General features: G+C 38.5%; 1 protein-coding gene across 7 annotated transcripts in view; it reads right to left on the bottom strand.

Moving 5' to 3' along the window:
• Positions 1 to 24,538, bottom strand: part of anks1b (ankyrin repeat and sterile alpha motif domain containing 1B) — a 183,185-nt gene that overhangs the window by 90,665 nt on the left and 67,982 nt on the right. For 5 of the 7 annotated variants that reach the window (XM_017302833.1, XM_008400554.2, XM_017302834.1 and 2 more), the window contains exons 6-11: positions 23,850 to 23,925; positions 23,074 to 23,175; positions 19,290 to 19,412; positions 17,455 to 17,642; positions 12,076 to 12,210; positions 1,916 to 2,072 (exon numbers count right to left, since the gene is read on the bottom strand). In XM_017302833.1, coding sequence (XP_017158322.1) covers positions 1,916 to 2,072; positions 12,076 to 12,210; positions 17,455 to 17,642; positions 19,290 to 19,412; positions 23,074 to 23,175; positions 23,850 to 23,925 — 781 coding nt within the window. The remainder of the gene's footprint in view (positions 1 to 1,915; positions 2,073 to 12,075; positions 12,211 to 17,454; positions 17,643 to 19,289; positions 19,413 to 23,073; positions 23,176 to 23,849; positions 23,926 to 24,538) is intronic. The other 2 variants (XM_017302832.1, XM_008400559.1) reach the window with 1 other exon arrangement.

The following is a 24,538-nucleotide window of genomic DNA, read 5'->3' as shown; positions in this document are numbered from 1 at the left end:
GCCTCTCACAGCTCCGCTGGTAGGAGCGAGGCAGGGAGGAGGGGTTGATATGTCACTACCAAGACAGTTCCCATGGCAACATACAGGTGACTCACCAGCCAGGGATGCAGTTGCCCTGACAACCTGCAGTGTGTAGCTTTGCAGCAGGAGACCAGTGAAAAAGGGAAAGGGTGCATTGTGGGTGCCAAGACTACAATGGAGCAGGCGAAACGTGACGAGCAAACAGGAAGTAGAGAGAAAGTTAAAGCTGGAGGAAGAGTTCAGAGTAAGTCCAACTCTAATATCTGAGGACAACGGCTCAAAAAATATTTTAAAAATAGCTTTTTTTGGTTGATATCCCAACCAGCATCCAACAGGCGAGTAATTAATTGTAACTGCACTTGGTTTGATTACTAAATAACTTTTCTTTATTCTAAGCTTCACGTTAGTAGTCGATCTAGCTGCGATGTATCGCCCCCTTATGGTGGCTGCAGAACACAGCAGCTTTATGCAAATTTTTTCAACGATCTGATAAATCGTAGCTGGAGCACTGCTAAAAGGATGAAACTAAATAACAGCTGCTTATGTATGTTTTTTATGTACAAGCTAACATTAGCGGTGCAGCTAACTTTAGCTAAAACAGGAAGCTAAAAAAAAAGTCTAAACCACTTCTTTCTAAGTCATGGGGAGTGTTTGTGATGTGTAGTAAATGTGGTTACTGCTGACACGGAGGTTGTTACTTTAATATTAACTTCACTAGCAGTGAGCAAAATTCTTACACCTTTAGCTACTTTCCATCTATTCCCCACTGTGAATTTCTGTGATTTTCACAACAACTTGCATCAGGCTTAATTATATACACTTGTTCTTCAATAAAGCATATTTGCTCAAGAAGTTGATTTCACAACCTCATCCCATAAAACTATTTACAATACAAAATCCTTCTGTTTTTTTCCTCCTCACATGAACCACATTTGGTTAAACAGGAGAAATTGAAGCCCAACAAGCAAACTTTGTGGATGTCCAGCAACATCATTTATTAAAGATTAAAACGTATTTATTCATTTGCGGCATCTATTGACTTTTCCGAGCTCCAGGTTCTCAAAAAACATTTTTCTATCGTTTGATCCTGATGTCGCTATAATTTCTGGCAGAAAGGTGTGATGGTGAAGACTTAATCTCAGTCAGATTCTGCATAACCACATCTTACAGGTGTTGTTCTATACAAAACATGCTACATAAACGTCCACATTGAAATCAGTCACTTCCTGAACGAGGTCGTTTGCATGTGCAACTGCAGAAGGTGTAACATTTTGACACATTGATATACAGTGGAAAATAAAATGATTTCTAAAAATATTTTCAAATATTACTCAGTTGTTGCTGCTCAGAATCAGGGAAACCCTGCAATATTTCTTCCTACGCCTTAAAAAAGGGGAAATATTACTGTTCAGAAAAAACGCCAACAAATATTGTTGGGAAACCAAAAGAGCGACACTCATCACCTTTATTTTATTTAACACAATATCAAAACTCCTTTAGGCTAGTTGCATGTCTGCGAAGCAGCTGAGTCCATAAGGTGAAAGAAGTTAACACTGAATAATTAACCAGCTAATATTGACTCCCACTGTTATTTTATACAGAGTCAAAAGGCATAAATGTATAAATATTTCACACACATACAGCACGTTTAAATTACATCAATTTTGCTACTAAACTTAGGTGTTTTTAGGTGTTTCTTCTTACGTTTGTTTGTTAAAATTAGATAGCACAGATAGAAGAAACCTAAACAAACCAAGCTTTTCTTAAATCCTGAACCTCTAAAATACAAAATGTGATTCATGGTACACCTGGCATTATATTTGACCTATTCATTAGTTGATGTACTTTTAATTGCGGAAGAGACAAAGAAGAATCACAAAGCGGTTCCTCTCACCGTTACGTGCGCAGACGTTGAGCCGGTGGTTGATTTCAAGGGAGCAGGGTTTGCGCGTGACGGCGGTGGTCACGGACTCGTACGGGTTGTCCTCGTCTTCGGGCAGGAAAACATCCAGCGACGGAGAGGTGACCAGCTCAGCAGAATGCTTAAAATCCTGGATAAAGACAAGGAAAACACAGAAATGTTGATCGTTTCCCTAAAACATATCAGGGCTGGAGCCAGGACAATTCCCTGGAGCCTTTCCTCCACCGCCGTCATTTATTTCAAGCACTTTGGTGGGTACAAACACATGTACTCCATCCATTTACCACAAGAGCACCTCCAATTACAGCACAGACTGCAGCCTGTCATTAACTAAAGCAGAAATGTGGATCATGATGATGATTTCTGACTTTAAAGTGAATCTGACTCAAAAAACCAAGATGAGAGCAGACAGCAGAGCAAGAGTGCTTTCAGATGATTCACTGAGGGTCAAGCCTTTAAAAACAAGCCAAACGCCTCACTTCTGTAAACTCTACATTCAGGCTCTAAAATTCAAACATCAGAGTTCATCTAAAAGGTTTCAACTCTCCTCTTTTAAAACTTTTGGTTTTATTCCTTCTTCGTGATGAACGTTTGTATTTCCAACATCAGCAGCAAATGTATTCACTTTTCAAATATGACTAATCTGATCATGAAAGATAAAACAAACATGGAAAATTAAAGTTTGAAGCTTCAGAGGGTTTGTTTAAACAGATGAAAGACATGTCTGGTGATATTTGAATCGCTTCAGGGCGTCATCTCATCACAGGCTTTGATTCGACGAAAAAAGAAGCAGTTAAATAATCCCACAGATTCCCAAAAAGCCAGAGATGAAGGCACAAGAAAACATCCAACATTGTTCCAGAAAGCAACTAAAACTGTTTGACTGTCAATTTGATTGCCCTGCAGCAGAACAACAAACCTCAACAAAGAGCCAGAGCTACATCAGAAAGTCTTAGATAAAACCATATTCATGAGTTATAATGACCTCAAAGTGTAGACCAAAATAAAACACTATCCAACTTGAATTTTCCATTAAAAGAAAATCTGTTTCTCTGCAGAGATGTAGCAGGAGAAATTTCTTTTGTTTTTGTTTGTAGAAACAAACAGTTGTATTGACTCAAATCACACATTATTTGGAAGAACTGTTCCAGTAACATTTAATGTTTAAGCTAAATAAAAGTGGAATTCGATTACATTTTGAGACTGAAAACATGTCGATTTTGGAGCCACCTTTGTAGGATACGACAGGAAGATTTCATATTGCACATTCCTGCAGCTGCAGTGAAAAGGTTGAGTCCCACCGGGCTCAGAGAGCGAGCCAAAGCCCAAATGTCCCTTATCAGCAAGGCAGATGTGTACGGGGAAGGAATGAAAAACAGCAGCGATGTGGAGCAGGGGGAAAGGTTACAGGAGACGCTGTGATTCCCGCCAACAAGACAAAACAGTCCCTTCCCCGTTACACCGCCTTTGGACGTCCTTTTCCCACAACACGGGACTCATCGTTCTGGAGCGTCATTTGGCTGACGATGCGGCTTTCCTAATGGGATCAGTGTTAACATGTCACTATGACCGCAGCTTGTGTGTGGCTACGTCTCGTCTTATTACTGGTTTAAATATATTTATGAAATGACTCCATTATCCCCCTTCCTCCACCTACTTCCTACCTTTTCTCGTAATTCAAAACCTATTAGTCTTCTTGCCATTATCTGCTACTACATTACCCACACTGCATCAGGCTATCAATCTTCCAGAGAGCACACTCCAAAACCATAAATCACTTTGGCTGAGAGAGCAATCAGTGTGCTGATGGCTTCTCTCACATCACTGACTCTCAATTTCAAATGTATTTCACAGAAAGCCAACAAACTCAAAGAGCCACATCTCTCTCTTTTTTTGCTCCTTTCAGTCTTCATCATCTCTCAATTAGATTGTCATTACTGGTTAATGCTGTCAGGCTTGTTCGCCTTCACTCCACACATGGCCTGCCTCAGCTGACACTGATTTGGGTAGACAGACTGGTCAGGTCCAGATTTCACACCAAACCAAAAGAAAAACCTGTTCCTTTAGAAAACCAGCGCTGAAAAAAGCAAGCAAACAAAAATAGCCAAGTCATATTTGAGTGTATCCAACTTTGATTTACACAATTGCCTCTGAAGTGAGAATATTTCTTTACATTAGTTCAGTTTAGTTAAAAAAAAACGGAGTATTTAGGCACATTATGGAAATAAAAATAAAATGATGAGTCATATGAGAATAAAGTTAAAATAGTATGAGAATAAAGTCTTAGTATTACCAGAATAAAGTAAGAATTGTATGACTTTATCCTGGTAACATGACTTTATTCTCAAAATATTGCAACTTTTTTCTCATAACTTGACTTAATATTTTAAATATTATTCTCATTATTGCAATATTATGACTTTCTTCTTGTACAAGTTTATTTTCGTAATATGACTTCCTCGTAATTTCATTTTTAAAATTATTTTTTTTCTTCCTAGTATTGGCTTAATACTCCATCATAAAAAAACACTGCCTAAATCCCAAAGAGAAATTGTCTTCAGAGTTTCTGTACATGTTGGTGGCAGGACAGATCTCCTGTAGCAGTCTGTGTTACGGTTACAGACTGGAGAAGCAGATAACTGAAGACAATTAAACATTTGTGGTTTAACTTCCGCTTTTATGTTAAATTACAAACTTTTTGTCACTAATAAGTCTCTCATACAAAATACTTTGTTCCAACTTTATGTGCTTCAGTGGAACATTGACTCACCTCAGCAAGTAGGACGCTTGATGCCAGAAGTAAAATTGACCAACTAAAATATCAGATCAGACACCAAGAATACTGACATAGTATTTCCGAAGAGTTGGGTTCTTTAAATGAGGAAAAAATACCAATAATGAGCAGAAATGCAGATTAATTCCACACTCCTGATCCCAATATACATTCACTATTCAAAAGGCGTCAGATACAAACAGAGAAGACTTGATGTTCCATAAAATCATCTTCACTTTCTCAATTTGGACCCATGTAGCACACGTTTTTCAATTTGACTGCAAACATACAAAATATATACATAGAAAGAAGTGAGACAGAAGCTCAAATTAATCAAACCACAATAATAAATGACAATTTTCCAGTTTAAGATTTAAGATTAGTTTAGTTTATCAATAACGTTTTACCTTTTCTTCCTTCGTGTTCATGTTTATTGATCATCTCTGTTATGTCAAAGTCTTCTGTTTCAATACAGTATTTAGAAGTTACTTTTAGACCTTAGCCTTTCCCCAAATAGCCTTCTAAATTTTTACAAGCAGTTTAACTATTAGGAAGCTTCTCAAATGTAAGGAAAAGACTAACAAAGTGCCGGATTTCCCTGAATATCTTGGAGGATTTTGTGAACGTGAACTAGTGTGTCACCAGGTCAAATTAGGCAGGAAATGCAGTAGATTACTTTGTGGCACGCATTGGAAGAGGGCGTTGTCCTTCAAAGCAAATGAAGTTAAAATCTCAGGAGAGCCACTGGAAGAGAAAGTCAAAAAGAAACAGAAAGATTCTTCTTTTTGAATTAGAGAGGAAGTGACAGAACACAGGCGTTCAGTCCTGATTCAACAAAGTGTTAGTCGCAATAAATGCAATAGAGGAAAGAAAGGCTTATGATTATTAGAACCCTGGTGGCTTAGATAAATGTCACAGTGAATTAATGAAGTATTTATAGTGCACAGTAATTCCAGCTGAGGAATGAATTAAATTTAAAAAAGAAACATTTAGGGAGATATTCTGGTAAACCTGAGCTTTCTAAAAATGCTGATTAAGATTTTTTTTAAAAGAACAAAACTATCTCCACCTCACCTGTTGAGCTAAAACGAAAGACAAAAATATGTCAGATGGCTACACACGTCAAAGAAATGACAGACAAAAGAGAGAGATAAGCGGCAGAAAGCGCAGGCTGAAGTAAAGCCGCCTGGATCAGAGTCGACACTTACTTTGGAAGGTTTGTGTCAGCGAATCCCACGGAGATGAGCACGGGACAGACAGAGCGGGAAGAGGAAAACTGAGTTTGTGCCGAGGAAGGGAAGCGGAGGAAGTGGGAGTGCGGTGAGTTAGGGAGCAGGGATTTCCTCACACACACAAATGTAGGAAAAACACTGGAGTGACGGGCAAACAGACTCATATAGGTTTGTTTTCTAAAGAAAACGAGAGCAGAGACACTAAATATTTAAATTTTAAAAAAATATGAAATTGAAATTCCTTCTCACTCAAGCATGAAGATGAAACACTCCAACATTTACCTGCTATTCTGATGGTATTCCTCCCTGCCACTCCTCCCGATCAGCTCCTAAATGTGCTAAAAGTCGCTCTGAGCGGTCCGAAATGAAACCGCCCTCCCCTTCTATCTTTCAGGGCAGAGATAGGGACACAGACAGACTTGTTTCTGAGGCGCACAGGAAGAGCGCAGACAAACAGAGGCCTCCTCTGGCCACTAATTAGCAGGTCGTATGCGGCTTCCATCCCAGCGCTCCGGGCAGATTAAACATCTGAGCGCATGTGACTGCAGGATTACATGAAACACTTTCTGATTATATGTGTGTAAAAACGCAGAGCGGCTGCAGGAAATGCCTCGTTTGATCATGTGATGGCTTTCTGCATACTTCAAGATTTTCCTTCTGTCCTATTCCAAACTGTAATTGTGTTTCCCCCCCATGAGACAACACAGAGAGGAAGTCGTCTTCTGCAGTGATTATTTTCACTTTTTCTGTCTTGAAGTCTGAAATCCAGCGGCTTTCAGTCTGTGTCAGACCAGCAATTGTTACCCAAACCCTGCACTCTGAGATCCGAGTTCATAGGCCATCAGATATGAATAGATGCTATAATCTGCTGGCATTTCCTCATGGAGACTATTTGATTAGAGAGAGCGGGGAGGGCCGGACGCAGCAGAGGACAATGGACCCTCTTAAGCCCTCGCTGATCGTGGAGGACTACAACGAAGAAAAACCCTCACAGAAACAAATGTATTTACGTTCTTAAAAAAGAAACCGGCTTATTTTATAGCACCTCGGCAAATACAGATTAATAAATGCTACAGATTATTATGTTTCAGGGTCAAAATCAAGCACTTTTTATACATTTTTAAAGGTAAAATCTGTCTGCTTTGTGAACAGTTTCTAAAGTTTTGCCAATCTTTCTTTGCAAAAGAAACAACAGGATGGGGATTGTTCATAAATAGCATTTTTAAATTTGTAGCACAGATTCTCAATTGGATAGGCTCTGGACTTTGACTAGACCACTCAAACACACTGGGGATGATTTTAAATAGGTTTTTTGTCAAACATATACACAGAGTTATCTCTGTGTATATGTTTGATTTTTTGACCTATCCAGGTTTTCTCTTAATAAAGATCATATTTATAATAATTATCCTACCAACTGATTCTCCCACCTGAGCTGTGGCTCTCTGCAGCTCCTCCAGAGTTATACTGAACCACTAATCTGCTTTGGATTGGATATAATTTTATAATTTAACTCCACTCATCCTCAACCCTGATTTCTCAGGAAAGTTCGTTGGCTGGTGTGGATTTTATTTACAGTTTTAGAGTAACAGAGGAAGAAGTCAAAAACATGACAGTTTTCAGATCTTAATTCCTAAAAACAAACAACTAAAAGGTCGATTTTCCACTCTGATTGTTTGGTTTGAGAGAAGTAAGCTGGTTTGAGGTAACGATGGGTCACTGAGAAGAAAACATCTTTCACATTCCTCATGACGGCCGCTGCACCGAGCAAAGATCAAAGTCTGGCTTATCCTGGCTCCAGAAATAATCCCACAGCATTCACACGGACAATGAACAAATGTTCACCCTGTTTAGCTGGAGAACAAAGAGCTTAGAGTTATAATAAATAGAAATAAATTTCAACAGTATAAACTAAACAAATTCAAAGTAGCATTTCATGTTGTAAGTGTAACGACATTAAATAACTCCTGGTGTCACAGTTATTTTGCAGAATATCTTTATATTTCTCCCCTGCACAAGGGAACATGTTTAATCTACCGCGAAAAGCAACTTCCTGTCTCATTTATTATGGATTCTGCTTTTATATTTCAGTCATGATGTTGAAAATATATATTTTCTTTTGTGCTACATCAACAATTCCCACACCTTAATGCTGAACCACCAGCGCAGCCTGACAGCTGATGTGTTTTTAAATGTACAGCAGTGAATGATTCAATGAGACTGTGAATTTTATTTTGGGAAAATATAGCAAGAAAATTATGTTTTGTGCGTCTCAGTATGAGTCATTTGCAAACAATTAAATGCTCTGTGTTTTTAGCTAAGAAAAACTAAAACTAATGAAATAAAAGAATGGTGGAGGCTGCGGCATGCTGAGGGTTCTCGATTCAAATTTCAAATTTGAATCGAGAATTTGACCAAAATTTGACTAACTAAATTTTGGTCAAATTTGTGTGTAAAGATGGCCAAATCAAAGTCCAGACAAAAAGCTAATTAAGGATATCTGGCAAGATTTTAAAACTGAAGCCCTGACACTGCATCAAATCTGATTTTTAAAAATGGGTAAAACTTTGTTGCAGGTAATTTTTACCTCAGGAATAATACATGTGAATCCTAGCTGGACAAAATGAACATGACTTTTTGTCTAGCAGAACTCCTAAGGCGGTGGTTAGAGGTGTTTTTGTGTTGAAGGTTACTTTAGCAGCTAAACGCTGCAGTCTCCAGAGAATAAAGTCCATTAACAAGGACACTGTGGACTTTGAGCTGCTCCGTTAAACAACACAGAGAGAGAGAGAGAAAGAAGGAGAGAGAGAGAGAAAAAAAGAAAGAAAGAAAAAAAGAAAGAAAGAAAAAAAGAGAGAGAGAGAGAGAGAGAGAGGGCAAAAGAGCGAGAGAGAAGCATCAGCGTTGAAGAAAAAAATGATTCAAAAAGTGAGAATCAAAGCAACTAAATTACACAAAATATTTACAGGATTCACCCTGGTCTGTGGACTTTAGTATTTTTCAAACCAAAATAGAAAATGAGAATTCAAAACTGCAAGGTATTGAAAGTTCCAGTTGTTATGCAGAAATGGGCAAATATTTAAAGAACTGCATACAATTAAAGTAAAAATATCCAGAGATTTAAAATTTAGGTCATGAAGGGTTAAATAAAAGAATGACATTTGTTGTTTTCAATACAAACAAAAATCTGAAAAGTGCGGCATGCATGTGCATTCAGCCCCTATGAGTCACTGCTCTGTTTAAAGGCCTTTTGCTGCCATATTAGCTGCAAGTCTTTCGGGGTCTGAAGGTTTTACACATTCAGTTTCAGTCCAGAATTTACCTTTTTTAGCCATTTCCTCCTAAAATAGAGGATCCCCACAGCATGATGCTGCCACAGTCATGCTTTACTACAGGATGTGTGTTATGTTTCTGCATGGCTCCTACATGGTTCGTGGCAAACTGGAATATTGTGCAATAACCTAGCTAATCCTGGTTGGCCTAGATTTTATTAAGAGGTATTGGAGGTACAACAGGTGTACACCACACTTTTAAGATTTCTCTTTTGGAAAAATATTTCTTAACCATGTAAATGTTCCTTATACTTCCACTTTGTTTATGACCTAAAGTTGCTGGATAAATGAGTGAGAAAAGCTCTCTGGCCTGCTCTGCCACACCTGCCTCTGATGATCGTTAACATCTTCAACGACTCTGTAGCTTCCTGATCTCCTTCTGAGCTCATATGACCTGATCAGTAAAGTGAGCTCTGATCTTCTAAAACAGGACGGCAAAAAAGAAGAAGTTTGGTAGAAACGGAGAGAAAAGTAACGATGGAAGAAGCTGATGCATGCAGCTCTCTGACGCACCTGTGCTGATGTGGCTCAGGTTTTTTTTCTTCCCTTTTTCAAATCGTGGACATCCCACGTTTGCCATCTATTAAATTTCTGTGTTGCCTGGCAACCCAGTCAATCTCTCTCCATCTGAATCTTTTTCCTTTACCGGTGAAACATCTCTCTCTGTTGCCTACGACATGTTTCTGCTGTAAAGGTTTTCTGGTCGGAGCTGACGTCAAACGGGGAAACTTCCACTCAGGATTTGACGACTTTGAAAAGTCAACGATGGGAGAAACGCTGCGAGTGGCGAGGACCGTGATCAACAGGAAACACTTCCTGTAGCAAACCTGCTTATCTTCACGTAACGCACAAACAAGCAAATTCTTAAAATTTAATATTATTGAACATCTTTTCAGTCCCTCCAGGATAATTCTTTTTGTAGTTTTTTTGCAACAAAAATCAAAGTGTTTGTGGTAATTTGGTAATATTTACCATATTTGTGCTTATTTGTGGCTGTATAGATCATAAACTATAATCTGACATCAATTATAGCTGAGGCAGCTGTTTAGTGCAAGAAAGAAAGTTTTTCACAATTTTTGGGAAAAATCTGCAATAAACTCCCAATTATGGATTAGCTTTTAAAAAGTGCAGGGTTTGTTGATTTTGTGTGAATTTCCACGATAATTTGCAAGAAACTGAATTGACTTATTGATATAATCTGGCAGTAAACAGATAAAAACTACATTGATTTGATTGATAACATAATATTTAAGCACAGTTGGTGTTTAGTCTAGAATCTAGAGGGCCACATAAAAAGCTGTGGTGGGCCGGATTTGGCCCACGGGCCTCGAGTTTGACCATTCTCACATTGTACTACACTTTATTATAACTTTTTATTATAATTTTGGGTGATATTGTGATACAGAAACTCTCATGGATTTAAATATGTTATATTTAATCGTTTCACTTTTAAGACGTTGCCAGGGGAGAAACACCAAAGTGAACGGTCCTGACATCTACAAAGTTTCTCCAGATGTTCATTTGGGTCTCCATGTTTCCCTTCACCCCCTCCTAACTAGCCAGTCGTTTTATTTCTGTTTGCAGGTTTCTGTCAACTAGAGGGAGACAGCCTTTAACTTCATTATGCAATCTGTTGTGTAATGATGAACAAATTGAATCTTGCATCCTGTGCTCAAAGCTTATTAGGTTGGATGTGTTTCTTTTTATAAAAACTAAATAAATAACTTCTCCTTGAATGAAAAAAAAAAAAAAGACCCAGCATCATTATGATGTAATTAAAACTTGGACCAAACAGAGGCTGGAAAACAATGAGAGCAGAAATGCAGACAGATGGGAAATATTTCTAGAAATTGTCATTTTCTCCCCAAATTACCCAGACCTGGAAATTGCCTAAATGTAATTCCAGACTCTCACTTCTCCATATGAATTATTTTATTCCTCAGAAGAGTCAGAATCAAATTATGCCAACCTCATTTCCCTTTTCCCTTCCTCCTCTGTTAAACTCACGCAGACAGTCTAGATGATAATGCTGACATGCTTTCAAGTTTCCACATATTTCAACTAATGCGCAGAAAGTCTTTCCTTTCTCTTTTAAACGACATTAGCACAAACGGCCGGCTATGCAGGTGCGAACCTCTCCAGGCAGCGAGCCAGGCTGCCAGGCAGGCTGCCAGAGGACAAGACACAGGGTCTGCTCTGTTGTAAATGTCAGGTGTCCTGCTGCTAGAGCCAGCATGCATTTCATTACTAAACATTCATCGATGGAACTTTAACCACATTTAGAGGCAGAGCATGCAGAGCCGACTGGGCGGGAACAGTAGTAGCAGGAAGGGGATTTGGTTTGTAAAGCCCCAATGTCGCTTTGCATTACGTTCCTTCCAGAGGGATGAGTAACCTTTAATGATAAATAGATATTTGAACAATTTTTTATTCAAAATAAAATGACCCAAGAGCTTCTTGTGATGAAAAATACTCAAGAAGTTTTCATTTTTCAACAGGGAAAGGAAGAAAACTGAGCAGAAAATACTCAGAACTGCCAGAGAGCAAGTCTTATTCACTGCGTTCCCAAGGTAACCAGTGGAAAAAAATTCAGCCAGCGTAACGGAAACATCACCAAGCTGTCATTTCACTCAACTTCCATGTCTGTTTTCTTCTGCGACATGCAACAGACATATGCTTAATGAAGATGCATTAATACTAAATGACAATCTCTTCATTAGGTTGTCATTTGCACAGCATGCACATGGAGGGGAGCAAAGTTGCGTCAACGGCGTACATCGTGTTGTGTTCATGTACCTGAGAGACGCTGGAAAAGCCGAGGTTGCGGCAGCCGTTGCAAGGGGTGAGAGCTTCCCAGAATCCAGTGGGGCCGCACGTCTTTTCTGCCTCGTCTTCCTCCGCTGCTGCAGCGAGGGGCGGGGTGGGACGCTGCTGGCACAAAACCGTTGCAATGATTGCATTTCTTTAAGACCCGTGATCTAAAATGACTCAATAGAATCAAACATTTAAATGTTTCAAATAAAACTTGGAGTCTAATTACTGCAAATTATGAGGTATCGGCGTGATAAACCATTCGTGAAACAATGATGTCTGAATTTTAGTCGGCAGGGTCCGTCCACCTGCAGTTTCAGCCTTTGCTTATCCACAGCTGATCTAACGACTTTCATCATCTCTTTAAGCTCTGCAGAGGCTTGACGGTGAGCCTTTAATTTCAATCAGGTGTGATGAAGCAGAGAATCATCGATGACATCCAAGACGCAGACAGGAATTCAACGTTAAATTGTCAGATTGGTGGTCCTAAGTTCTTATGGGTCCAAGTCTGGCAGCTTCCCGATGCATCTTTAATCCAACTAATCAAAAACAAGAATTACTTCCTCAGCATGAACTGAGACAGAATCCTGCTGATCTAAATATCTGATACAGCTGCTGAAGCACATTCACCTGCTGACTAATTAGCACCATCCAGCATTCCTAATAAACAGATTTTTTGTTGTCTTTTTTTAACGCTCAAAACTAACAATAACTGCTTCATATTTCTCTTTCAAAGCACTAATGGTGGTCAGTGATTGGTCAGTGGCACGTTTAGAAAAGCGTAATGGGGACACTAAGTAAAAAGTGTCAAAAACAAACTCACTAGCTGCACCATGCACAAGTCTTCTATTGCTCTGATGGCTGTGCAGTCACCAGCTGTGTTTCCATTAAAAACGTGTGCAAAACTTTGGCGATATTCCGTTAAAGTTGAAAAAACTATTTCATAATTGCAGTGTTTCCAATAAACAAGAAACAAGTCTTTAAAAAACAGGATCCTCCTATTACTTCCTGTCGTCTTCTTCCTCTGTTCGTCAAAAACGTGAGTTTTTCTGAATTGCCGTGTTTCCATTAAGCAAATTCGTAATTTCAATTTGATCAACGAAAACAAGATCCTGAAAACAAAAACAATGTTTCTTGGGGGCTTGTCTCTCCGTGTGTGTGTGTGTGTGTGTGTGTGTGTGTGTGTGTGTGTGTGTGTGTGTGTGTGTGTGTGCGTGCGTGCGTGATGCATTAGGACCGATATATCCCACCTGAGTCCTCTGTGAACCTCCATGCAGATGAGGATACAAACCCCAGCAGGTTGCACAAAGTGAATACACCCAGAATATGAACACAAGGAGAAGAAAGCCGCAGGAGGAAGGATGGAGGAAACATTTTAATGCAGCAAATGATAAAGGAATGGAACGATGGGTAGTAAAAGGTGGAGTAGTTGCTGCAGACTGCAGAGGGCCTTTGCAACAATCAGGCATCGATCCATCTAAAATGGACTGCAGTGGCCATACACACACGCTGCACTGGACGGGAGGTGTTTCCTTTCATTACAGTAAAAATCTAATGTCGGCCCGTGTTCAAGAAAAAGGATCTGCTTAATTATTCAACAGGGAGCTGCAAAGCTAATCAATATTACAGAGGCTGTCAAAGCCTCAGAGGCAAACATGCCCTGCGTCTGCATCATGCAACCTTTCAGGAATTATCTCGTCTCATTTGATGGACAGAAGAGTTCATTTCATATCAAAAAAAGATTATGGTTTGGATTAAGTCTGAATAAAGACGTTTAGGGGTTGTCATGATGGTTGTTACTGCCAGAAACCGTCTTAGCGCTCAAACACTTAATGGAGCAGAGTTAGAAAAGTTTGGGACGGTTGCTATGGAAACCTCCTCACAGAGAAACTTTGCCAATGACAAAAATAGTTGGGTTATAAAAAAGGGGAAAACATTGTTACTTCAACAAGCCACCCCAAAATACAGAATTAAACTTTTAGTTGAGAATAAATAAAATAAAATGTTAAAACACAGTTGATCTAATTCAGTCGAGTCAGGAATAAGGGATAAGATCTGTCTGCTTAGTTAAAATGTAATAAACATTTTACTATCATTTGTAAAACGAATTGGGGTGTTCAAATATTTTAGAATAAATGTTGTAATTCATTCCATTTGGAGGCTCTTCTCCAAGGAGGATGAGTGAGACATTAGTATCTTTAGATTGTTTTTTTATCTAATGAAGTAATTTTGATCATCGTATCAATTTTGATTCTTAAGAAAGAAAAAGAATAAAAATATAATTTTTAAAAGGAGAAACAAAGCTTTTTATACATTTGCTCTTCAATTGAGCAACTTGTTAGAAAATTATATCTTATAAACTTACTGTAATAAAATAAATTCAGGTTTAGGTCAGAACAAGACTGAAAATGCTTCATCAAATTTAAAAGCACAAAAACATCCCAGAACAAAATATAACTTGTCTGCCCTTCTCTGAATTTAATAAATTTTTTTATTGCATAAAAAACTGTTTTCAAATAAATCCAAATGTCATTGCACCCACTAGGTGGCACTATTGCTCTTAATTTGTAACCAATTCAGACAAAAACATTTAAAATGATCATATAGCGTGGTTTTATGGAGTTGTTTACATAAAACGCTAAAAATATTCCATATGAGCCACATTTCTGGATTTCTGCTGCTCCGTTTTTAAGGCAGGTCTGAGAAAATCCTCATCTTGTTTCTTGTTTTGCCTCTTGGCTCCAGCTACCACACACACAGTTGTATTCTTCCCCACTGCACACAATGGGCAGAGAGCCACAGCGAGATGCCATGTCAGAGAGCTGTTCAGAGCTTTATTCATGACTAATGGCCTCACTAAATCACAAACTAATGGCCCTGGAAACATGTTCACACACCAGCCCCGAGGCACAAAAACACACACGCAAAGCAAGTCCGGAACACAACCTAAATTGGTGCTTATTGAGAGAGAGAGGCATAAGATGGATTGAGATAATTACAGCCTAAATGACCTGAGGTGTGTGTGTGTGAGGTGTGTGTGTGTGTGTGTGTGTGTGTGTGCGTGTGTGTGTGTGTGTGTGTGTGTGTGTGTTCACTGCTCAGTCACAGGTGTGTGAGCCTCATGGTTTCAGTGCATTAATGCTGCAGGTAAATATAATTTGGCTTCCATTCACACAGAGCAGAAATGGGAAAATGATGAGCTATTGATCAGTGTCACAACACTCAAAGTAAGGAGAGGAAGAAAAATAGACGTGCTGTGACGAGGGAGCACAAAGTGCAGACACACGCTGATTTCTGTGTGGGCATCTGGTGGAAACGATCTGCATGAAGCTGGAGTTTTCCGATCGGTTCGTAAAAATAACCGATAAATCCAGTTAAGGTTTGATCAGTTTTTAGTCTAAACATGGAGGAATGACAGAAAACTAACATCTCCAGGCTCTGAGCAGCTGCTTGTTCAACAAGCACATGACAGCCGTTCTCTAACTGCAGCAAGAACGGCGTTCTTAGCATGTTTGTCTGATACTGCCCTCTGCTGGGGAATCTGAGGAAGTACAAAGAGCAAGGAACAAAAAAAAAACCCCACCAATATGGATCAGCAATGGAGTCAATTTAATCCAGCAACAAGATCAAAGCTAATTGTAAATATATATATGACAGTTATAGATAAGTTGAGTTAAAAATAATGACTCGAAGTAGTTAGAGAAAGCAGAAAGTGTTTGAAGAGTTTGTACTTTAATAAGACCTTATTATTTATCAGCATTTGCAGCAGCTTCTCTAGAATCTGTCAAAAGCGCGTGCCGTTACCACTCCTCTCATAAATATTTAATTACCTTCTCAGCTGAAAAGCTGCTTGTTAGAAAGGATTTTGTGTTTTCATTTAGCAGATTTACATACTATTTTGCAAACATTTACACCCCAATAAATTTGAAGTTGACAGCAGTAGCAGCAGGTTTTTTTTTTTTTTTACTATTGTCATGCAGAGAAGTTCACAGGCATTTTCCTCTTACTGACTGAAATAAATATTTTCTCATGAATCCATGACAGCTGGTGCGCCTCTAACCCTGTGTTGATGTACATTAGGAATCCATTTGTATTACCACAATAACATTTGAAAATTAACTTTCAAGCTTGTCATGTTTGTTAGCATAAAATTAAGTCAGTTTTATGTGTTGAGGAAAACAGCCCAAAGTTTGAATAAAACCACTCTGATCAGAAAACATCGATTTCGGCTTAGATTCAGGAGTTGGAGATCTAAATTTTGCGTGAGCAAAATCTTGATTAAATATTCTCTAATTTGTATTCTTAATGATAGGAAATGTAAAACAAGCTGAAAAATAGAGGTTGCACCAGCGGAAATAAATTATTTTGCAACACAGCTGACTGTGGTTTGTAGGAATAACGGAGACGGAGGATAAAAATCCCTCAAGCGTAGCCCTCAAACATCCATCTGATATTCCCTGGAAGCGCTGTTGGAGTTTGAAGTCTGAATGTTTAGCAGAGCAAGTAAGAACAGGAATACAGAATGTATAAATGAGTGTTTTCCCTCTCTGTGTCGATAATCTGCATAGGAAACCAAAACACTCCTGCCCACGAAATGATATGTGAAACGTGGGCTAAATCTGCACAACGTAAAGGGGATTTTCAGACGCCATCTGTTTATCGTACACCTCTTCCTGAAGTAAACAGGAAGCTGAGCGTAACACCATCCAATGCCCCGTGACAGTAAGATTACACTGTTTTTTTCATTTTTTATTATTATTTAATGGCAACTTCTTTTGAACTTTTGCACTGGATTTAAAATGTTTCAACAGAGACTCGTACAACTTTACATCCACTGATCATGGCTGTTTTCATGCTAATATTGGGCTTTAAAGGAGCTATTTAAACCATTATTGCAGCGTAAAATTATTAGAAAACATCAGATTTTTCAGACTAAAGTTTAAACAATCTTGCATTTATTTTGGATTTGTTCTAACTCAAAAAGGATCAAAATTATACTCAGTGGTTGACATTCTGAGGAAATTGTTCAACAGGACAATGACTCCAAACAAACTGGAAAGATCTTGTAATAAGTCAAAATGTAAATATTATCCTTAATAGTCAGGTATGTGGCAGAGAAGCAACTAAATAAAATTAGCATGCTTTTGGACAATTCTGTCTTAATGCTCACATATCCAGCCAGAAGCATGGAAAATGCAAAAAGTGTCGCTCAAGAACATTTATCCACATATTAGTTTGTGTCCATTTATCAATTTCAACAAAAATCATTACCATTTTACCATGGAATACGACACTGACTCCCAGGATGAATGGATGTAAACTTCTGGGATCTGTACCAGATGCTAATTTAATTTTAAAAAGTACCTTGCTGGCTCGAGTTAAGGTGCCGTTCGGTCTGTCGGGGCGCTCCTCATCAGACAGCCGCCCGCTGCCGAAGCTGTCCATGGAGTGGGATGAGATGGTGTGGCAGAGCTCCTCGAAGGAGTAGTCCCGGTCCCGGCACTTCTTGATGTCGTGGAGCAGTTTGGACAGTTCGCTCGTCACGGCATCATCTGTGGAGGGGAGGAGGATTGAGAAGAATTTAGTTTAGCAAAAATAGAAGAATAGACCTGTTTTATCTGTTTTCTGGTCAATGAAAATAAACTTTTTACATTTTTAAATAGTTAATAGAACAGGAGATATGAAGGACTTGTTATGCCATGTTTCTAACAGAGGGGGCAGTGTTGGACCAGTTTCACACATGGCTACACAGATGGGCAGTAATTGTTCCCCTGTAGAAGACCTGACTTTTATGACAGAATAATGAAAAAAAAACATATTTTGAATATTTAGCAACCCGGACAGTCTTTATGATAATCAGACACATTAATTAGTTACCATCTGGGATATAGTCCTGAGCAATAATTCATGAACTAAACTGAATACAGCAAATGCATTGTGATAATTTTATGTAAATAGTCTGGTTTTACTGGAATGTTATTATGCATGTGTCCAGAGACCTCTTAAGTGTCAGTATTTACTTTCACCTCTGATTGAAGGATCAAGCAGAAACGTTAAGAGTGCTAGCCAATTTTTAAACACATTGTGTGGAGCTCACAGCCGTTTTCCTTGCTGTTGTTGCAGAATTATTTGAAGTTATAAATCTTGAGTATTTGGATTTTAAACACGTATTAATCATCCACCTAAAGCCTTCACAGATCTGTTGGCAGCCTTAGATGTGTTTTATTGCAGCAGCACAACCAACACAAAAAAAAAATTTATTAAAGCACATTTATTCTGTGGAGAAACTTTCAACAAAACTCGAGCACTTTACTAATTTTACTTTAAGTGGATTAAAGAGTCGAGGAATTGAATTGATAAATCCGTTACTTCCTGTGGCCAATTTCTCAAAACCACTTTTCAGTGGGAGGAAAACAAAGATCAGATAATGACTACAATAAAACAGTGACAGATCAGATTTTGATCACATCTACAGTAGGGCTGCAACTAATTATTATTTTAGTCTTTGATTTAACTATTAATTATTCTCACAATTAGTCAGACAAGAACATTGGTCAATTCTGCTGATTCTTCATTAAATTATATTCAATTATCATATAAGAAATGCATTAAATGAACAAATTTCTGTTTTAAAATAAGAATGAGCTTAATTGGAGACTTTTTTTAAAAACAGATTTTGAACGAGGTGAAGCTAAGGTTTTGTCACTTGACGAGTTTTGTATTTACAGATAGAGATTTTTTTAATCTTAAAAGCAAAACAGATTGTTTTGGACACTTTTTTCCTAAATACTGATCTGAGTATGTTGTTCTTTCAGTAAAGGGCCTCTTTATTTAAGTCTGTCTTTTCTTAACAATTAATTGATGACTAAATTAGTTAATTATAATCAATTAATCAAGATTAACTTCAATAATTGTGAATAATCAACTACAGTCAGTGCATTGATTTAAATGTTTCAAGCCGATGGGTAAAATAAGCAAGACAAAGTTTCACAGTTAATTTCAGGAAAGCACATAATGCCCACTGTAAAGTACGGCGGAGGCTCTATGATGCTGTGGGCCTTTTTCTCTTCCAAAGGCCCTCAGATGCAAGTAATTATAAAGTCTTTGAAACAAAAATACGTCGGTCTCTGATAGTAAACTGAAAACGGGTCACAAACGGGAAACACAAACACAGAAGAATCAGCCGTCTTCCAACTCACTCTTATGTCGGAGGGACGGCGAGGCAGCGGGCGAGGGGATCGAGGTCCGGGGTGCGGGTACGGGACACTTCCGGACCGGCTCTTCCAGAATACTCTCTCTCTCCATGTCGTCCATCATGTACTCTACAAAGACATGGACGGTTAACGAGTGGAAGGACAAAACGGTACCAGCCAGACCGGGTCACTGGGTCCCACTTCAGTTATTTCTCCTGGATCAATAAAGCGGAGCAATCAGCAGCATGGAAAACAGCTTGAGCTGCATTTAATTCACACCTTCTCCTTTGCCACAGAATCACTTCACAGCTTCTGCTAGCAGAGCTGTCTGCTGTTTATAGAGCAAAACAGGGATAAGAGAAACTCCAGCGAGCGAGAAGGAAGGAGACGAAGCGGGAACGATGATGAATTGTCCCAGAAGTTATTGCGATAAATAATTATGTTTATCGCAATAATGTTGCAGCATTAACATCGTAACATTGTCAACGATCAATGAACATTCAATTCTAATGAACATTTAACACCGACTGGAAGACATTTTAAGTATCTAAAATAAATAAACAAAATAATCGAAACACCAAATAAAAATTAATTATGAAGTCTGTGTTTAAAAAAAGGGTTAGATGAGACCAATGAACCAAACTGAAGATCAGTTTCTGGTAGAAAGAGAAAAACCATAAATCATGCAAATGGATATTATTGAGCTTGCTTTAATTTATCATGCGACTGAGTTATTGTTTATAACCCCCAATTTTGGCATTTAATTATGAATCTAACAGAAAAGGCTGAAAATAAGGGACATATTTATTCAGCTACAGGTTCTCTACAAACTGCAGAAATCAGGCAAAATAACGACAACCAGTGGGCTTATTATTTTTTACTTTTTTGTTTTTGTGTGCAGCATGAGGCGTCCAGTAAGTCAAGTGAGAATCATTCCTAACAATGTGCCAGAAAGCCGGGTCTCGGCAGCTACCAGCTCTCTGCATGCGTGTGTCCTTCTCCATCTCCTCTCCAACAGGAAATGGCTCGCAGCTGATCCTTTCACCCAGACGCAGCTGTGCGCCCTTCTCGCCCTTTCTTCCTTCCTATCATACGCAAACACGGCCAGCCTCCCGTTCATGCTGATGCCCAAACATCTTTCCACTTCTGGCTTGGTGAGATTGGATTTGGATAGAAACAGTTTGTGACAGACATCTGCTGCGGCGTGAAGTTTTACGTTTTGAATGCTGTAATCCCTTCCAAAGGATACATGTAAAGATTTTTCCCATGTTAATGCAGGACTATTTATAATGTAGCAGCAGGATCGTTTTCCTTAACCGTGATAAATATGCAAAGTCCAGTTGAGTAAAGACGTGGAAAAACATCTGCTCACAGCAGACCAGTCCATTTAAATATCTATTTATTCTTGTATGTATTATTAATTGAAAATAATATTAAGATGCATCTTAAAATATACAGTATTTCAGCTTTATGCTGACAAACTGTGTTCCAAACATACATTTTTGAGGCAGATTTTTGTCAACTTTAAAACCAGTTCCACCTTTAATTTGACTTGTATACTCCACATTTAAATAGATGTTTTTAAGGTTGTCATTTTCATTCAATATTAACATTCAGACTCATTTAATATAGATCCATAAGCATTCAATTAACTGTGTTGTGTAACGCCAGTAGCTTTGTAGAAGTTTCTGCCTCAAGTTCTAAGCTATGGTGTTCCACAAGGGTCAATTCTAGGCACATTATTTTCTTCCATTAGCTGAGAATATTCAGTCTTTATTACATAACGCCCATCACATCTATGCAGATGACATTCAGTTGTATTTATCTTTTACACTGTCCACCATCGCCAATAGTTTATCTTGGATCACTGAGTGGTTTTCTATATACACGCATTCTAAGTTGCTTATTTTCGTCCAGTAACTATTCTTTGACTCACACATCAGATTTACTTCTCCTTCCTGTTTCTTCCATTCAAGGAACATTTGTAAGATACCAGACAAATCTGGGTATTATTGTTCCTGCGTTTGTGTCATCGCATTCAGACTGCTTGTAAAACTCCTTTTCCCAGTTGGGAGAGATCATCAATTTCACACCTCTAAGCTGTTCAACACGCAGTGGCCAGACTTCTTACTAAATCAAGTGAACACTCATGTCACTGTGATGCTGAAAAATAAACACTTTCTTCACCTGCATCTTTCTTGTTGACACCTGAAGATACGAAGTCAAATCTGTCAAGTATTTGGAAAAGTTTATAATTTCATCCACCAACAAAAAACCCATATCCTTATTAAGGAACCAACTGGAACAGGTAAGATTAGGGTAAATATTTTACTAATTTATTACTTCTCCATTCATGATTTTTGTACTTTTAACTTGAGATTATGGCCTTCTTTGCATTTCATTGTGTTTTTCTGCTTAACTATCAGTTTTGTTGCCAGCCCATCACATTCCCAAGTCTCTGCTTCTTTTCTTTTTTTTTTCGCCTCCTAATTAAACCTCATTTGTGGTTGATTTTGGCTCTCACAAATGCTCTTCATCCAACTACTCCTTGGTTTCTGTGCGCCTTTATCTCTGTTGCTTTAAATTAACGATAACTACGTGCCCGTTATACACGCCACAGCTGCCACGATGACAGACAGAGAGGGCCTCCAAGCCACAGGATTACAGCGTTTTAATGTGCACAGTGTTTGGAAGATGTAATTTTTGGATCCTTGGGGACTGCGGAGGAAATTCACACTGGTAATCACTGGTTAAACACAAAACATGTACGAGAGCAAAAACTGGAATTTTAATGCATGGTTGAAGAAAGAAAAAAACTGCAAAAAGAGTCGTTTTTTTAAAGTGCAGAGGACAAATCTATGACCCAGTTACCTAATGATTTAAGCCCAATGAACTGAGGTCAAGTTAAAGTAGGATCATGAGAAAGAACAAAGTGGCAACCTGGAGAAATAAAATGATTCTGAAATAAAAAAATATCTTTTGATAAATGCTACCTGCAAAAAACAGTTTTAGAACCAGCCTATCACACATTTAATGGATTAATATCCTAATGCCGATCAGGTTTCCAGTGCTTGAACCTCCAAAGAAATGCAAGAAAACCCATTGGAACAGTTTCACTTAGTTTTAATCTTTCAAGTACCTTCAAGAGTCATTGTTGGTGGTGATACTGTGGAGAGGAAGGATCTCCAGTAGCAGTCAGTCTGAAGAAGCCTCTGACTGAAGACTGTCATAACTTAATTTCTGAGCAGCAGAGACAATATTCCATAATCCTACAACATTTTTTTATTTTAATTCTGCATTTTTGCTACTAGATATTACTCTCTAAACTGATTTAAAGATTTTAAACTAACTGCTTTTCACTTCACACATTCCAGACACCCATCAACATCTTGTGAGACAACTGGAGAGATGTGGAATGAATGCTGTATTGTTTTTGGTATCAGAGCAACTTGCACTGTTTCCTAGAGTGGAGACAGAGTTTCTCAACAAATGAGATTTCTCAGTTAGACAACAACCTGCTCCAAAGGTCACGAGGTCATATGTGCCAATATGCTGCTCTGTGGCTCAATATGTCCGCACCATTCAACAAATTCAATCTCAACTGTCACCTACAGCCAATAAAACCCAAACAGCAGCCGCTGATCTCTGAGCAAACACAAACCTCTGTGCAGTCAGGTGTGCGAAAAATGAAAACAGCAAAAATCTCCACTTAAATCTGGAAGCCGCTACCTTTTTTTATTTCTGCAACAGCAACAACCCCAAATTCTCAGTGACAGTCTGTGTCTCTTACCTTGAATAAGAGCGGTTATCTGCTGAGACTTGGGCGCTGGGTGATCTCTGAGAATCTCCAGTGCTGTTCTCCCCTGACTGTCTCTCAAATCGGTGTCTATCCCTGAAATTCACACGCAAAATAATAGTTACACAAAAGTGAAACAAATTTTTCAGATTTTTATTTGTTCAAGCCATGTTGCATTTTCATTTACTGCATAAATTATGAAGTCTGTGATTGACAAAATGTGAATTTTGCTCAGGTTTTATGACTATTTTAGCAAAGCAATGTACAATACGTTCAAAGCTTCAAATAGGAAGTCCAATGATTTATGACAGCACAGTTTACAGCAATCCAGGATGTTGATGTACTGTAGCCCTGACCAGAAGGAGCATGGCCACCAGAGGAAGTTCTGCAGGAAACGGGGAGCTGCAAGGAAGATGGCAGCGCAACCAAAGGACAACATTGTCCAGAAAGTAGTGCAGGGTTTAACTTACCGTTTCACCATAAATGTGGTTTTAGCTTAAATTCATTTTCATACAATTTTGTGTCATTTACTTCAACAATCAAACTGAGTGATTCATTGGCATCACATCCTGCAACATGTGATTATCAAAGCCAAGAATAAAATATTTCTTAACTTTGATTCATCTGAGGGGAAAAAAACTGAACCCTCGCATCTACATAAATAACTAAACATGTGGAGCACTTGACTGCAGGTTACGATAAAAACAAGTTGAGCGCAGGCCTATAAAAAGCACAGCACTTGTTTTATAGCAGCATATTTATAGACCAACCTGAGTCAAGCAAAAGGCGAACCACATCCATCTTTCCAAAAAGGGCAGCTTCATGAAGGGCACTCCCATTCTCCGTCTGCAAGAACCGGAGAGATCACGTACGTGTTATTATTCAATAACTTTTACAACTGAAATCGGAGGCAGAAACAGAGCGGAGGTGGACCGACAGCACAACGGACATCGCAGAAGAGAGCAGCAATTAAAACGGGTCAAATTCATCATTACGATTAGATATAAATATCAATCTCTCTATCAGGTCAAAAGATTTAGTAGTCATGTAGTGATTTTCTTGTGTGTGGAAACGTCCCATTTTCACTCATTCTATAGTTTCTGCCTTCGATGCTAATAATATTACAGGTATGATGCAACGCAATGAAATCAGCACAGGGGTGCAGATAAAGGACCAAACTGTTTCCTGCTCAGAAAAAGCTGCAGAGTTGAGCCGATTTTGGAGTTTGTAATGATGCTTGGAACATTGTTTTTTTTCTGCTAATTAGCAGAGATTTCAGTGACTGAAGTCACATTTTAACACAAAACTAGGGATGTTTTTATCCAAAGAAGGTTTGAAATATGAAAGTCATTAAGCTGCAGAGAAACAGCTGCTCCAATAATTCCACATAATGAAAAAATAGACTACCAGTGCTACTGAGAGGAACAATGGGGACGTTTTACACCATAATGCACATAAA

This window comes from Poecilia reticulata, linkage group LG23 (genome assembly GCF_000633615.1).
Source record: "Poecilia reticulata strain Guanapo linkage group LG23, Guppy_female_1.0+MT, whole genome shotgun sequence".
In the NCBI taxonomy this organism is placed as follows: domain Eukaryota; kingdom Metazoa; phylum Chordata; class Actinopteri; order Cyprinodontiformes; family Poeciliidae; genus Poecilia; species Poecilia reticulata.
This window is presented reverse-complemented; position numbering and strand designations above follow the sequence as displayed.